General features: G+C 45.3%; 1 protein-coding gene across 1 annotated transcript in view; it reads left to right on the top strand.

Moving 5' to 3' along the window:
• Nucleotides 1-15,881, top strand: part of ANTXR1 (ANTXR cell adhesion molecule 1) — a 115,903-nt gene that overhangs the window by 32,055 nt on the left and 67,967 nt on the right. The window contains exons 10-12 of the mRNA XM_054180828.1: nt 1,429-1,527; nt 12,666-12,735; nt 13,025-13,103. Coding sequence (XP_054036803.1) covers nt 1,429-1,527; nt 12,666-12,735; nt 13,025-13,103 — 248 coding nt within the window. The remainder of the gene's footprint in view (nt 1-1,428; nt 1,528-12,665; nt 12,736-13,024; nt 13,104-15,881) is intronic.

Raw genomic sequence — 15,881 nt, 5'->3', positions numbered from 1 at the left:
TGATTTCTCTTAAGTATTCGTCGGCCCCCGCACTCCAGAACAGAGCTCTTCTCCCCCGTTCTTCCCAAATGCTCTTGGACAATACATAATGGGCCTGTGAGGCAGCTTCCCTGGCTAGATGTGGTGGGATGATTTGCAACTTGGCTCTAAATGAGTGGGACCTGGAAGAGAGCCCAGATTCCAAAGCAAATCTGCTTTTTCTGACAAGTACAGTGTATGAGTCCTTAAGGGAGATGAAGGAAGATGGGGACTGTAAAGTGCAAGGAAAAAACTTTGAATCTGCAAAAACTAGGTTCCTTGTTGCTCTTGTGAATTTTAAAACCAGGGTGGTGTTTCTGATGTACTGTGATTACTCCTGCGTTGGCTTGGATGGTGAAACATCTTGTGTTCAAACCGCCTTCAGCAGTGAAACATCAGTGGGGACTGTCCGAGTGCCTCTCCTATATAGTAACAGGAATTGGGGGGACAGTTTCCTTCACCATGGGGAACTGCAGAGTTTGCGTCCCTATGCCTGCTGCCAGAACTCGGCTGGGGCTATGGCCACATTTCAAAATTTGAAAGGCTGAAAATGGTGCTTTCTTTGCACGGCAGTCTTAATGCTGATGGCTGCGTGAAGTTCGTAAACCTTTCCCAGTACGGGGTTCAAGTAGCTGGAATACCAAGGGATGGTAGAGAGTGGTCTGAAAGACTCGTGAGGATATGATCTCATTGCTCAGCCCTGCTTGTTCCAAAAAGGACCGTTCAGTCCAGCGCTCAGGTGTAGGTGACTGTGCTTGGTGCTTTCTGCTTGTGCCACAGCTTGTGGTGACCTTGTGAAGTTGATCTGGAAGACCAGCAAAGAGGAAGACCTGGGGAAATGCCCGCAGGCTCTGAGGTGATAGCCTTTGTCCAGAAACTAGGAAGCTGATCGCTTGATGAAGTCCCCTGTCATTGGATGGAAATGATCCCAGTCAGGGACTCGTGCTCATTGTACGAGTTAGCAGAGCAGGATGTGACAAAACTCATGATACAATTTTGCGGTTACCTAGGAAAGTAGCGCTTGGACTTCTCCAGGTTATCTGTCACTGGAAGATTTTTTTTTTTTTCTTTCCACGGAAAGATACTTTTGTCTTTCTTCACCCAAAACTTTCTGCCATTTAAGATGGCAACTTGGGGAGGGGAAAGCTCAGTGCCTCTGACGCTTAATGTTTTCACTGCAGATCAAAAATGTTTTTGTTGTGTATTATCTCCTGTTTCTAAAAGCTCTTAATTGAAATTGGGTAGGGAGAGAGTAGAAGTTTAATTTTTAACAATTTTTAAGCTTAACAATTGTTAAACTGCAAATTTTAGCTCAAGAGAACTCAAGTGAAAAGTTTCAACGTATGTCGCTTATCTAAATGGCCATTCTTTGCCTTGCTACGTATCAATAATCTGTCTCTTTTGCTACAGAGTCGTTTCAGGTTGTCGTGAGAGGAAATGGATTTCGTCATGCCCGTAATGTTGACAGAGTGCTCTGCAGTTTCAGGATCAATGACACAGTTACTCTCAGTAAGCTGGTTTGATTTTTTTTTTTTTTAATTTCTTTATTTTTTTTGACTCTACGCTGGCAAACATTTGCTTGCAAAACATTTTGGGTCTTCAAATATGTTGACTGTGAGAGTAATAATTATGGGATGAGGAGCTATTAAACTTGCAGAATGCAGAAGAGGTTTGGTTTTTAGAGGAAAATTGCTGGTGGTATTGTATGCTGCAACTCTGACAGCAAGTATGTGACTAGATAAGCTTGAGTAATGGAGGGGACAAAATACAGAAACTTGCCTGTAAAGAGTATCTCTATATATATGTCTTGCTGGGTTAAGTATGTAGTGAGATCAGGTGTTTATCTCCTTACCTATATTTTGTGGTACTTAGCAGGCCTGATCGTGTAGCTTAAAGAAACACTATTGTTGGAAGCTGTATTGGACCAGTGGCTAAGGCATTGCCGTGCTTCTGTGGATGCAGCTTGGAAAGATGTTTCCTATGCAGAGTTCACCAAGCAGAAGAACTGAAGTAAGAGAAGCAAATTAGACCCTGAGTGTCTGGTCTTTTTGTGAAGTAAACTGAGAGCCATTTAGCTGAAAGAACTAATGATCCTATTGTTCTCATCTGGCATGCCTGCAAACCCACATAGGAAACCAGATAGCGTAACTCATAGCTAATACCACCAGTGACAACAGAATTCATCTTTTCTAACATGGAATCTATTCAGAAGCTGCCTGATCATTTTGGAGGCGGTCCTGGCCCTTTTGAGTATAAAATGAACGCATGAATTGGTTTCTTACATATGAAAGTCTAATGGCTCAACGTTGGACTTGCTTGTGCTTTGAGCATCTCTGTAATTTACTCTTTGGAGCAGGGGAACGGTTTGCTAAGGCTGTTTGCCATGTGAGGAATGCCACTGAGCATTCAGGGCAGGTCCAGGACAGTGAGTGTGTGTCATTTGTCCTGAATGGCTTTTGTACTGTTATGCTGGCCTCCTCTGTAGTAGGCAGGTTCTGGAATTGCCAGCTTTTGTGTCACTAAGCAGAAAGCTTGGCTGGCTGTGGTTCACGGTGGCCTAATGCAGGTATGGTGGTAAGTGGTGGGCACATGAAGAGCAGAAGCTGGAGGGCTAAGTGTCCAGGGAGGAGCAGGTGGCATTGGAGGGGGGAGCAGGGAAGGAGAGGGATCTGAGTAAAAGCACCGGGGTGGGGGGGATGTGGTGAATCAACTGCTTTGGAGGCACCTCTCTGCAACCCTGAGATAAGTGCTGGAGATGTGTGAAGAAGTGAGAGGTGGCCTTCAAAAAAAGAACAGCAGAGGCAGCCACAGATTCATGCGTTTCCTTTGAAGCTCTGTAAAATTTGACCCAAACCTGACATGTGGCCAGAACTCCTTAAATCTGGATCGTGGCTGCATTTAGGTGTTGAACTATGTTTGGTTTCTCCCCTGAGTTCAGATCCAAAGTTTTGTTTCGATCATATGTGTCATAAAGTCTCCTGCAGTTCTCTAGAGCTGGGCAGGAGACCTTCCCTTCTCTCTCCGCCTGGAAGGTTCCAATGGAAATGAAATTGCTGCTCAAATATTTAGAAGTTTTCTTTTCACCAAAAGTCTGAAGCTATATGGTGCAAACCCAAAAGCCTTTGGGTTTGATTGCTGGAAGCTGGCAGTTTGTAGCATTCTTAGTTTGCATGTCTGCTGTCTTGTTTTCAATTAAAACAAGAATATCATGAATATCGTGATAACTGAAAACATGACTACCATCTAAAACATATAATTTGGGTGAAAATTTCCACTTTATCGAGGAGCTACTTTCAGTTCAAGAGAAATGTTAGCGGAGGGTTTTTCAAATAGTTGTATTTCTTGATGTGTGCAGTGTTTCAGTTTTAGGACCACCAGGGGCCACATTTGCAACCTGTGTGGGAGGGGATAAGAACTAGGTTTGGTCCTTCCTTAGTGGAAGGACATCGTTACTCTCTTTCCCCAAATTGCTTTCTATTCCTTCTATACATTGCTTGCAAGACCTGCAGCACCAAAGGTCTTTGTGAGTTCTGAAGGCCTGAAAAACTTGGATCTGGGGCTTAATTTGAACTTTTTATTAGGAGCTTTAAAATAGATCTGTATCTTGAAGAGGAAGAGCATTGGAAAGCTATATGTGAAATGAGCACACTCTGCTACCGCTGGTTTACAGATGGAGGAACTGAAGTACGGTCCTTGAGGTGTCTGCTCCAGGTGAGCTAATCGCAGGCAAGCGTGTGGGTGCCCTGACACCCAGCCGAGTACTCTTCCTACTGGTTTATGGGGCTGCTTCAGGAGCTAGAGATTTGGTGCAGGTCTCCTTTCTTGATTGCCTGTTCTTCATTCATTTCTGCCTCCATAGCCATCCAACAATTAGCCTTCTCGTGGCCCCATTTGCATTGTGAGTCCAGGACAGGGCTCTGAGCTTGAACGGATGGTAACAGTGGTGTCCTGCTTTGAACAACACTTCTCCAGGACTAACTTTGCTTTCAGAAATTTTACTTTTGAGTGAAGTCTTTTCTAATGCTTGGGAAAACTGCACTTTTAGAAGACTCCGGTGTCTGAATTTGTGAAAATATTTACTCTATAGCCAGCTATGCTATGTGGGTTTCAAGGTCTCAGTGTTTTCGAGCTCACCAGGTGCAGGGGTGGGGAGGAGCAAGATCCAGGCACTTGCCCCAAGCTGCCGCCAGGATTATTTCATACCATGAATGGCACATTCCATAGAAATTAGAAAGTTTGCTGAGGAGTTCTCTCTCCCTTGATGGCTGCCATCCTGAGAACTCTTTGCCCTGGTGCCAGAGCCCCGAGCCCTTCCCTTCCTCCCAAAACCACAGCGCTCGCAGTGTCCCACATTTGCAGTTCCCTGCGGGGAGTGCCCAGCTTCTTGCTTAGGGAATGGCCTGAGTGTCATCCTTGTGTATTTTATATTGGTGTTGGGATCAATATTGGTTCTTTAGTGTTATTTGTGTTAATTATCTAGTCTTATTCTATTAAATCTGTTTATATTTCAGCCCTTGGGTTTCCTTGTTTTTTCCCAATTCCCTTTCCTGGGTGGGGAGGGGTCATTGGGTGAGACAATAATTGCCTGAACAACAACAAATTGTTGTGGGTTCCTCAAACCATAACAAGTAGATACTGTTTGTGACAGCTTTGTGAAGTAGGGAAGTGATGTTAATGCTATCCTTCTTTTCTCTCCTATGTAAGGTCTTTTCCGTACTTGATTTGCTGTTTGACTTTTTCCTCCAGAGAAGACTACTTGCTCCGTTCTTGTCATTAGCTTGAAAGTTACCTGCAGCTGTGCTGGCTGTGACCTGCTGTTGCATCCCAATTGCTGCTCAGCTCAGCTTCCTCAGAGCTGGCTGGCTCTCGAGCAAGGCATTCATTCCTGGAAATATCCTAAAGTCTTCATAGACCTAAGAATGTCATCCCTCAGCTTTCCACTATTCAGTGTGTCCTGTCTATGGAGACACAAAAATGTCCAGTGCTGCCAATGGGAGGAACTGTTTGCGAAGGTTATCTCACTCCCAAACACTGTGACCTGGTGTTGGTGGGGGGGAGGAGGAAGATTCCTTCCTCTCTTTTGCGTGCTGACTGCTTGTCTAGCCGAGTCATTTATTATGGCCTCTGTCATCATAATTTCATAGTAGCTTTCAGGAAAGATCAGCTTATCTTAGTGCAACCCATGGGCTTTTTTTGTTCGAAGCTGTCTTCCTGTGTCCATAAAATGACTGTGGAAAATGAGGATAAGGGCCCAATATATTCCCCACCTTCTGACCTTCTGATGCATTCATTGTGACCTGAATTGCTGCATAGGTGAAAAGTGAGCTCATTCTCCTTGGCAGCGCACCAAGATTTCTCAGTTCATTTTGCACAGCAGTAGATTTTTTGATGCAGTGACCTGGAAGTGAGAGGCCACAAACTCGGTTTCTGAGTTCAAACTGTTCCCCAATTGAGGGAACTCAACAGTTGCCCATCAGCGTTCTCAACTCCAAGTTTCTCCTGGTGGGAACTGGCACAGCTCTGTGAAGTTTAAGTTGCGCTATGTGAGAATGAGTCTCAGTGTTTTGCTTTACCGGAGCCTGCAGCTCCAGCCCGTGTTCTCAGTGTGCCTTTGTGGCACTTAGCTGCAAACAGCTTAACGCAAGAGTTAACTGAATGAGAGTTTTATGGAAACCTTATGGAGACTGGATAACTCAGCTGTTTTTGTTTGCTTGAAACCTCTCAGTCTCTGATTGTATCAGGGAGGGAGGTATTTTTAAAGATAACGCTAAGCCAACAGTTCCTGAAACCTTAAATTATCCCAGATGAGACGTAGACCAGCACAGCTAGGACTTGCTGAGGTTAAGGGCATGAGCTAATGGATTTTTATTGGGATTATTGGCAGAGAAAAGTGGCAGGTGAAGAGAGCATCAGCTCACAATGTTCGTAGCTATGGGATAAAAAAAAAAAAAGAAAAAGAAAAGAACATCTGTAGAAACGATGAAGAATATTTGGCTGAGCAGAACTGTAATCAGATGCATGTTCAACAGCAGGGTGTTTTCTGCCAGCAGCAGGACCTCGGAGAATTGGTTTCAGACTGCACAGAGTTAAAAGTAATTATCCAGTGCAGTGACTTATGACTGCTTTGTGGTGCTAAAACGTCTTTGTCTGCCCAGATTGTGCAGGATCCAGCAAAGATAGTTCTGGGCACAGAAGAGGAGAGCTCTGTCCTAGGCAGTTTAAAACTGGAGAGAGAGATGAAAGATTGGTGAGGAAAGAGCACGCACCACAGCAGAGGTGGGGCTAGATCTTTTGCATTCTAGTGAATGTTCTGGATGCTTGGCCAAAACTGATCCTTTGCACAAATTCGCCTGATGATTATTTTTTTTCAGCACCAAGTACCAGAAGTGAGGGGAAAATGAGGCAAAGGCAGTGGGAGCAGGGCTTTGCCAGGTATCAGCGGAGAGTGAGCTGTATAGGGAACTGTATCCCAAAACTGCCCAATAAATGCCTCCTAAAAATTGTCTTCTGTTTTTAAAGCCAAGCAAGTTTCTCCATTTTCCCCATCTTGCCTTTCCCTTGCAGCAAGGTACTTTGTCTGTGATATTTTCTTTATTTTCTCACAGCCTGGTCGCTCTTGCACAGGAACATTTTACTTTGCAGTTTGACTCTCTAATCCCTGTTTTCTCCACTCGATCATGTCACTTTAACCCTCCACTGAATCTTTTCCTTTCATTTTCTTGTAGTAGCTTTTCCCTCTTTCCACTGTGGTACTAGAGCACGTCTGTCACTGTGTACGAGCTCCATCAGGTGTTTTTGGGAGTGTGACCTTTATGAAGGACACAACGCATGCCTCTAATTATTCCTAGGTGAAAACATACACCAAGGTGAGCTTGGCATCCTATTTTGAGGGGTGACGCAAGTAATTGCCTGACAAAGAACATGAAAACAGGAGAAACGGTCGCATGTCAAATGCTCTCCAAGCCTCCAACAAATTGCAGTTTAGGAACTTTTAAAACAGGACTCGCGGGCATTTACCTCCAGCAGACTTCCCTGCAGCTCTCCAGGCCAAGTGTGGGGGAACAAGCCCAGAGCAGTCAGGAATACTAGGGCTGAGCGAGGAGGAGAGTCTCTGTGCAATGTGGGACTAGCAATCTGTATGCTGCTGGGGGACCAAGATGGTCTCTCGCTGTGGCATTAGTGCATCTGTGCAAATGAGCGTGACAGAGCTTATGGTAACAGCTCTGAGGTTGGAGTGAAGCCGTTGCAGTGCTGGACCAGGACTCCTGCCTGGACGTGACCCTGTTGTACTGCAGCGTGTGCTGCTCTCCTGAGCTGCCAGTTGTGAGCATGAGCAAATTAATAGCATGGTGCTTTGCCAAGTTCTATTAGTAGTCTCGAAGCTATGCGTGCTTGTTGAACGAAATTGTACGCACAGCAGATGAACCCATCAGAGAAAAAGCGATTCCTTCCAGATCCCTTCTCTCCATCTAGAAATTGTTATGAATGCGATATCATTGTTCTGCGCTTATCTCCCTCTTCCCCCCATTCCCTAACTCTCCTCTGAATGGCTTTGGCATTCAAAGCTCGTGTATCCCTACACAAAGCAGAGCAATTATAGCATGATCTCAATGTGGTTTTCATTACAGCATTAACAAAACATTTTTTTATTTATGGGTCTTTCTCATTGGCAGTTTCTCTAGCTCAGAGAGTGTTCCAGTGTCTTTTTCCATTCCCATCTCCCCACAAAATGGGTTTGAAATAAAAACTTTGCTTGCAGGGCTGTCACAAGGAGTGGCATAAGAGGAGGAGTCAGACAGGACGAACAGAGATTGTTCGTTGGTAGGCGGAGCAGAGAATTGTGGAGGTATTTTGCCTCATCTGGGGTGACAAAGGGACAGTGGGAGTGCTCAGGCTCACGATGGCTCAGGGCTACCCGTCTCCAGTGGGCTGAGGTACAGAGAACAGCCGCCTTAGCACAGATGTTTCTGAGGGAGTCTTACGTGAGAGCAGCCAGAGTCCCACCCCCAATTTGGCTGTTCCAGTCTAATAGACTAGAATCTTCTCTCCTATAGTAACAGAAGACTAGGTCAGAGCGTTTTCAGAGATGTACTTTAGTTGAACGCAAATCATAAATACAGGGATAACAGAAGGAAATTGTTGGTCTGTGATATACGGGAAGCCTGGCAAACAGCTTTTGCAGCTTTTTCTGGACTAAAATATTGCTGATATTGCGAGTCCGACAATCAGCACTTGTGATATTGCGGTGGTAATTTGAAAATATGCTTTCTTAAACCCTTCCATAAGGGATCTTCGCCATCAGTTTTCAGTATGCCAGTCAGTTCTTGGATGAACCGTTAACCAAAGAAAAGGCTGCTAATTCTAGCTTGGTTATATGGCTAAAAGAAAGTACTATGATCTGTCTTGGTCACCTTTTGGGGTTTTTGTACCTCTCTTTTACTGAGGTTTGCTCCTCTGTGTTAAAACATTGTGCATATATTGAGGCTTTTATTATTACGGTTGGGAAGAGCTCCAAGTCCTGTCTTGCCAAGAGGTTACACCCTGCTAATGGCGAAAGAAACTCTTCACTGTTGCTGGGAATAATAGATTTTACAGGCTACAGATAGTTGTTAAAAGGTGTAGGAATGCTGGGTAGCGAATTACAGGAATTTGAGCAGTAGAAAGTACCTTGTCGAAAGGGCATCTGCAGAAAACAGACGTATTCTTGTGAGATGTTTGACCCTTCTCCATTTCTGCACGCTGCTCTGAATGGCTTATGCTTCAGGACTGACGAGTTCTGGTTGCCCGTGGGTGCAGTGTCCTGTGGGGTTTTTTATACAGTGGAGAACCTTATTTTGCTTGGTTAGGGGTGCATAGGTGAGGAGCAAATTGTGCCCATTACTGCGATCAGATTTTCTCAAAAGTGAGGCATTGCAATGCTTCCTGAAGGTGGCCAAGTTCTACCCTTGATTGACGTCTGAGATGCGATCAAGGCCTGGGCATCCTTTCTATAGCATTGGGAAAGGAGGCAAAGTGACTTCTTCCCGGTTGCGCAGCCAGCGAGTGGCCGAGCCGAGAACAGAAATCACTTCCTGGGCAGCAAAGTCAGAGACACCGAGTCGAGCGCTCCACCCCCCCGCCTTCCACAGCTCTTCCACTAGTATCGTCAGCTGAGAGGAGGCCAAACCACAAAATTCAGATTTTGGCACGAGATCTAGAGTTTGGGAGCGTTCGGGCCCATCTCTTACTGCACAGGAATACAGCAAGCTTTTTCTCGCAGACGAGAAAAGCGGCGTTCTTTCAAATGCATCCTGCAGATACAGATGCAATAGCAGACGAGAAGTGTTGTTTTGTTTGGTTTCCCTATGTAAGTTTTCCAGGAAGGAGTCAGATGGCCAGAGTTATGCAAACCAAATGGATCTTCTTTTGTTTAGAGCAAAGGAAAATAGTCACTCATTTTTGTGGTGAAACACAAACATTCTCCAAACAAAATAATCTCTCCCTGTAGCCAGCCTGGCCAGCCATGAGTTCCCTCTGGGGACTTGGAGTCTGATAAACTTTCAAGAGAGGCATAGGCTTTTATGCAAGTTAGGGGTGGGAAGGGAGAGAAAGAGAAACAAAAAGCTAATGAGATCTGAGTAAAAGGCCTTGCAAAACTAAGCCAGCTCTTCAGTGAGTGCTGGCATGGAGAATTCTTTGGCCATTGCTGCCAGCGTTAGCAAAGAAAAAAAACAAGACATTGGTCTTCATTATCTTGGCATGCGTGCACTGAGACCATGCCATAAATTTATGGGAGTTAATGATATCTTCATAAATCAGGGTGAGAACAGAAGTGTAGGGCCAGATTCACCACCGCTGTGCATCTGCCTCGCTTGAGCAAAGCGGGGAACGCGGCTGCTTTGATTTGGTAACTCCATTGCAAAACGGAGGGCCTGCACATGACGCAAGCTCACCGTAAACCCAGTGCCCGTGCTGGAGGCAAAGTGAGGGATGTGCGTTCAATCGCTGCATTGCACGCTTTAAATGCCTGTCGTCTGTCCGCCTCTCCGTTAATGAGGAAGTGATTTTCTAGGTAGGATGGGGCTAGCAACGGAGTACCCTGTGCTTGAACACATCTGCTCCTAATGTTTAGCGTAGTGGAAATGTTCATGTGTTGTTCGTGCGCTGAGGCTGTGGGAAAACAGCGGTAATACGGTACTTTGCAGACCGACAGCAGGGGCAGGGACGTGGAGGGGTCGCAGAAGCCTGGAGGCTGCCCTCCGTAGGTGAGCCCTGACGCAGAAGCGAAGCCTGTCTGTGACAACCCTACGGCTGGCTAAAATGTTTCATTTTCAGCTGTTTGCCCCGTCAAACAGTCCTTAACAAAATAACTGCTGTGGGTAACCCAAAAATTCGAGTGTGTGTTTGTAGGCATGGGGTTTGCTGGAAGCTGGAAACATAAGGAAAACTTCAAGGAAGGCTACAACTTTTCATTACCGTTTAATTTTTTTTTTTTTAATGGAGTGTAAAAAAGTAAATATTTCCTAACCTGCCTGAGGAACTAATCTTTTATATTGCTGCGAAAGCAAAGAAATACACTGATATGAAATACAGATTGTAACGTGTGACAGGAACTACTACAGCAATATTGCTGCTTTCTAAAAGTTTGTACTCAGTGGAAACCTCTCCTTTAGGAATGTCTGGGAAAGAATGCTTGACTTGGTGAGTCCCGCTTCTGCGTGAGGGGACAAACTCGTGCAGTCGGTATCTCTTACGCCTGCGTCTGAGTGAACCCTGTGGAGTTAACCTCTGAGAGCGGGGCCAGGACTAGTAGTGCTCTACAGCTGTTGCCCTGGTCATTATCAGACACCATCCCTGTGAACAAGTTTATCTGGGCAGTGAAGTGAAGAATGAACAAGGCTCACAGCAGAAATTACTTTAGAGAAGGTTGCCACATTCTCTTTGGCTCGTGTCTCTTCACAGCTTTTCCTCTTTCCACTGGCACCTTAAATGGAATTGTAACTTGCACAAGTTTCCTCAAAAACAAAAGACCAGACAGTCAGAATAGCTCAGCTGTTCATTAGATTGCTAAATGATTTGGTTAAACTTTTATCCCTGCTCCTTTCCATTCCCTGTTGCTGTCAGTGATGCACTGAACACTGTGATGCGCTTCCACGTTGCCAGTGTTACGTGCAGCCTGGGAAGGTCATTAAATGCACTATGCAGTTGTGAAGAGACTTGAGACGGTCAGAGACCCCGGGTTTGCAGTTTCGAATAGCAAGGCAAGGTCGTGATGAATTGTACTCCTGTTTCAGCATGGCCCCACAGAATGACGGTCTCTTCCACCATGCCGTACATAGAGATAAGATTCAAGATTTGGACTGAAGATGAGATTTGAAACCTACAGGTTTGAGAGGCAAAGGGGAAGGAATCTGTCGGGAGAGGAGAGACTTTCAAACAAAATGAAAATTTTAACTGAAAAATTTTAGGAAGCGGGTAGTATTTGTTAACAGCTCATTGCAGGTCTATAAGCACCTCTACAGAAGGCCCTAGAGATGGTTATAAGTGCAGCTGGTGGAACGTTTCCTGATGCAGTGACGCGCTTTTGGAAAACGCTGATTCATCAGAATCAAGCCCTTCTGCGGGAATGTGTGGTTTCCAGTCCAAAAAATAAAAACCACCCAGCCTGTCTGCCTGGCTTTCTGCCGGTCTGCCCGGTCTCTAGTCAGCTGGCAAATGGGCTGGAAGTTCCGTGGGATCCCCATCTGTCTGGTCACCAGAGAGATGGATGGTATAAAGTTCTGATTTAAGTCTACAAAAGAAGAGTATTAGCTAACGTGCCTCTTTCCCAGGCAATTGCCTATTGATAATTTTTCTCACTCCACTTTTAAAACCATAGTATAATTTAGGTTGGAAGGTTTAATTGAAGTTCAGATGAGTCTGCCTTGAAGTGCAAAATTTTCCATAATACACAATTTTCTTAACCCAGCTATTTCCAGTTATATGTAATCTGTTGCAACGCCCTCTGCTCTCCCGTAGAGTGGCCGTGATAACTTACTCTGACCATCCAAAAAGCTTTGTATCTTCAGTTTTGTTGTGGCTCAGATGTGCGGTCCGATAGATTTCAACGGCACGGAGCTGCTGTAGGAATGGCGAGGGTCCTGCATGCAAGATGTGGGTGATGGGCGGTGCAGGGCTCCTGGTTGCCCTGGGGCATTTGGATCTGCAGGGGCGAGTAGTCCTCAGCTCTTTTGTGGGAGCGATGGCAAGGAAGGGCTTTGTGGAATGATGTTTCACAGTGAGAATGACGGAGAGCTGTGGCAGCCTTGAAAACAAGGCAGTTTTCACAAGGCCTTTGCAAAGAAATGAAGAAGTAGTGTTGGTTGCCACATTTCTCCATCTTTCAGGAGGGAGGGTGGAGGGTGGGTGTAAATGTGAGGTGTTGAATTTTTAAAACTTTTTTTTTTTCCTGAGGTGCAGTGTATCTTCCATTAGCTTGTGTTTGCTCTGTAACTCCGTGGGCTGGAAGCATGCCTACAGTTACCTCAGAACAACCTTTTTATCCCTTGTACCTCGTATCCCTTTGATCTTGTTTATGTATTAAGAGCGAAGAAACACATTATTTAAGTTTGGTCTCTAAGGCCCATATTGCTGACCACGTAGTAAATCCCAGTATTTCTTTTTTCCAGATGAGAAGCCTTTTGTAGTGGAAGATACCTACTTACTCTGCCCGGCACCTGTGCTACGAGAAGTTGGCATGTATGTTTTTTCTCCGTACCCAAATATTTACTTTGCCTGTAGGAAAATGAGTTTGCATCATCTCACTGTATTATGTTGTTCTTATATGTATCTAACTCTGACGCTTTCTCTTGTGCTTGTTGGGTTAATTGGCAGTTGTGCATTGGAGCACAGGGGAGAGGGCACCAGTAGGGTGAATTGACCTGTAAACAAGGCTTTTCTGTGCATCAGGTTCCAGAGGATATTATCTAGTAGAGGGTTGTGGACTAGCTGGCCTGACTTGTTTCTTGTGTTGGTTTTTTTTTTCCAGGGAAGCAGCTCTTCAAGTCAGTATGAACGATGGTCTGAGCTTCATCTCTAGCTCTGTCATCATCTCCAGCACACACTGTGTAAGTTGCAATTCACGTGCCTAAATCACAGGATCACAGAATGGCAGGGGTTGGAAGGGACCTCTGGAGATCACGCAGTCCAACCCCCCGGCCAGAGCAGGGTCACCCAGAGCAGGTGGCACAGGGACGCCTCCAGGCGGGTTTGGAATGTCTCCAGAGATGGTGACTCCACCACCTCTCTGGGCAGCCTGTGCCAGGGCTCTGCCACCCTCACAGCAGAGAAGTTCCTCCTCATCTTGAGATGGAACTTACCATGGTCAAGTTTGTGCCCATTACCCCTTGTCCTGTGCCTGGGCACCACTGAAAAGAGCCTGGCCCCGTCCTCCTGACACCCCCCCTTGAAGTATTGATCAGCGTTGATAAGCTCCCCCCTCAGTTGTCTTTTTTCCAGACTAAAAAGCCCCAAATCCCTCAGCCTTTCCCCATCAGAGAGGTGTTTGAGTCCCCTCATCATCTTGGTGGCCCTTTGCTGTCCCCTCTCCAGCAGTTCCCTGTCCTTCTGGAACCGGGGAGCCCAGAACTGGACCCAGTGCTCCATGTGGGGCCTCCCCAGGGCAGGGCAGAGCAGAGGGGGAGGATGACCTCCCTCCACCTGATTCAGTCGGATGGCGGTACTTAACTACAGATGTTTAACACTGGTGTTAGGGCTTCCAAGTTGAGTAAGCCTGGGATGCGGAGGACCTATTTCCTTCTTTTAGAGGTGAGCTTGTGAGTGTGGTAACATGACATTTTGTGTGTAATGTGTGCCACAATGTAGTAAAGCTCTTGAGTCTCCAGTAAACACCTCAGACTCTGTATCTGCTGTGGGAGGCAGACCAGAACGAGACGAGCAGCCAGTGGTCCACAGGTGTCTGTGCCAGCCTGTCCACTGCACAGTGAACAAGAATTAAGTCTGCTGGCTTCGTTAGCTAGTCTGCTTCCTCTACAGCAATGGTGCTGCTCACTCTGAAAAGCATATGGCAGTTGTGCTCACACCGTTTGTCTGGAAACCAGTATGGTTGCCAAAAACAAAGTGGGAGATTCTCCACTGAAGTAGCTGGCTTAGAGCTGGCATCCTTTGTTGGCAGTAGCGAATTGCTGCACTCAGTCTCTGGTGGAACCAGGCAAAGAACAGTGAAACCAGTTATAATTCATGGTATTGCTGAAGATGCTGCTTCTGCCGAGTCATGGCAGTTGAGCATGAAATGACTTGCTCTAAAGGAGGAAGTGGAGGAATTTTCACTTTGAGCTCAGCACAGTCCTTCATGCTTCGGTGTATTCAGCTTTATTCATCTGCGTATCTTCTGTGCAGGGAACGGTTGAGGCGCTGCTTTACTTCTCCCATGTACTGACTTAAACTCTTTCTTGAGAAGCCAGAGTAGTCTCGCCAGAAAGACGAAAGTCTGTCCATGGCCTGCTCTTCTCCCTGTCCAGTACAGGCACATCGTGTTGCGGTGCAGAGTAAGTGAAAGGCTAAGCTGTACGACATCCCATTACCAGCAGTCTTCTGGGTTCCATAAAGGCCGATGCACAAGATGAGGAAAGTCTTTTGTGTCACTTGGTACTTGTTCAACAAGGACAGGATTGTACAGAGGGACAGTTTTCAGAGCTTACATGAGGGGTTATATTCCCAAATATACAAAGACTTCCTTATGCCTTAAAAGGAGGGAATTTATTTTATTAGTTAACTTTTTGGTTTAAGTTCTCTTTGCCCACTGGCAAAAATGTATTTGCATGTTGTCAGCAAATTGCAGGAATATTTTCCTGTTCTGTTCATATGAGGCAAGACCTGGGAAAGAATTCTTAGCGAAAAATTATTCCTTCCTGATTTGCTTTCTTCTTATTATTTCTAGGTTATAGGAGAGGAAATATCTGTTCCTTTTCTATTGTTTTAATAGCTATAAGGAAACTTTCAAGGATGCCTATGCTTCACAGCAGCACCTACTGCTCCGATGCCTCCAGACTGTGAAACTGGATTTGCAGCGCGGCTATGCAGCCAGAATTCAAATCCAGATCCTACATCCAAATCTAGACGCGGCGACATTCAGTGGCTTTCTTAAAATTGCATTAATTAGGTGACAAGCAAAATTATTTTTTGCCACATTGTACTAACTTTGAGGGCTGCTACACAAACACACTTGAAGTTCCATCCAGTATGACTGCTTATGCTTTTATACCTCCTCTTCCAAAATTCACAGAACTTTCTGGTTTAGGTTCTCAAAATAAAACGTCCAGAAGTGCCTAATTTTTCTTTTTTTAAAGTGAATCTCCAGGCTTTCCTGGTACTTTGTTGCGATTCTCTCCTCTCTGTTGAAAGGTAACTGTTTTCATTTAACAAAAGAAAACAGAAGAAGATGTGGGAGAGACTTGTGAAGATGCTTTTGTTGCAGAGGATATTCCAGCATTTCCATTTTAAAGTACCTTTCGGGAAGACTTGCAGTCACATAAAAGTGATCTCAGCTGAACAGGCGGAGCAAAATCTCCATTTTAAAAAGAATTTCAGTTGTCCCAGTTATTTTCAAGCCTGAGGTACAAAACAGCCCATAGGAGGTCTTTGAGGATTTTGGTTTGTTTTTCTTTGTTGAGACTTTCCATATGAGTTCTAGAGGCAAGAGTCCGTTACACATGGGAGGCCCTTTTAAATCCCTTGTGATAAGTTTCAATCTGACATTTGCCCAGGCACATCAGCTAGCAAATGAAACTCCACATGCAAGGTCTGTCTGATGTGTAAAGTATCAGTCAGGACAAAGCTTGACTCCCCAGCCTCCTGCAGGGGCCTTTAGGTAAAGGTGGAGTTGT

This window comes from Rissa tridactyla, chromosome 20 (genome assembly GCF_028500815.1).
Source record: "Rissa tridactyla isolate bRisTri1 chromosome 20, bRisTri1.patW.cur.20221130, whole genome shotgun sequence".
In the NCBI taxonomy this organism is placed as follows: Eukaryota; Metazoa; Chordata; class Aves; order Charadriiformes; family Laridae; genus Rissa; species Rissa tridactyla.
This window is presented reverse-complemented; position numbering and strand designations above follow the sequence as displayed.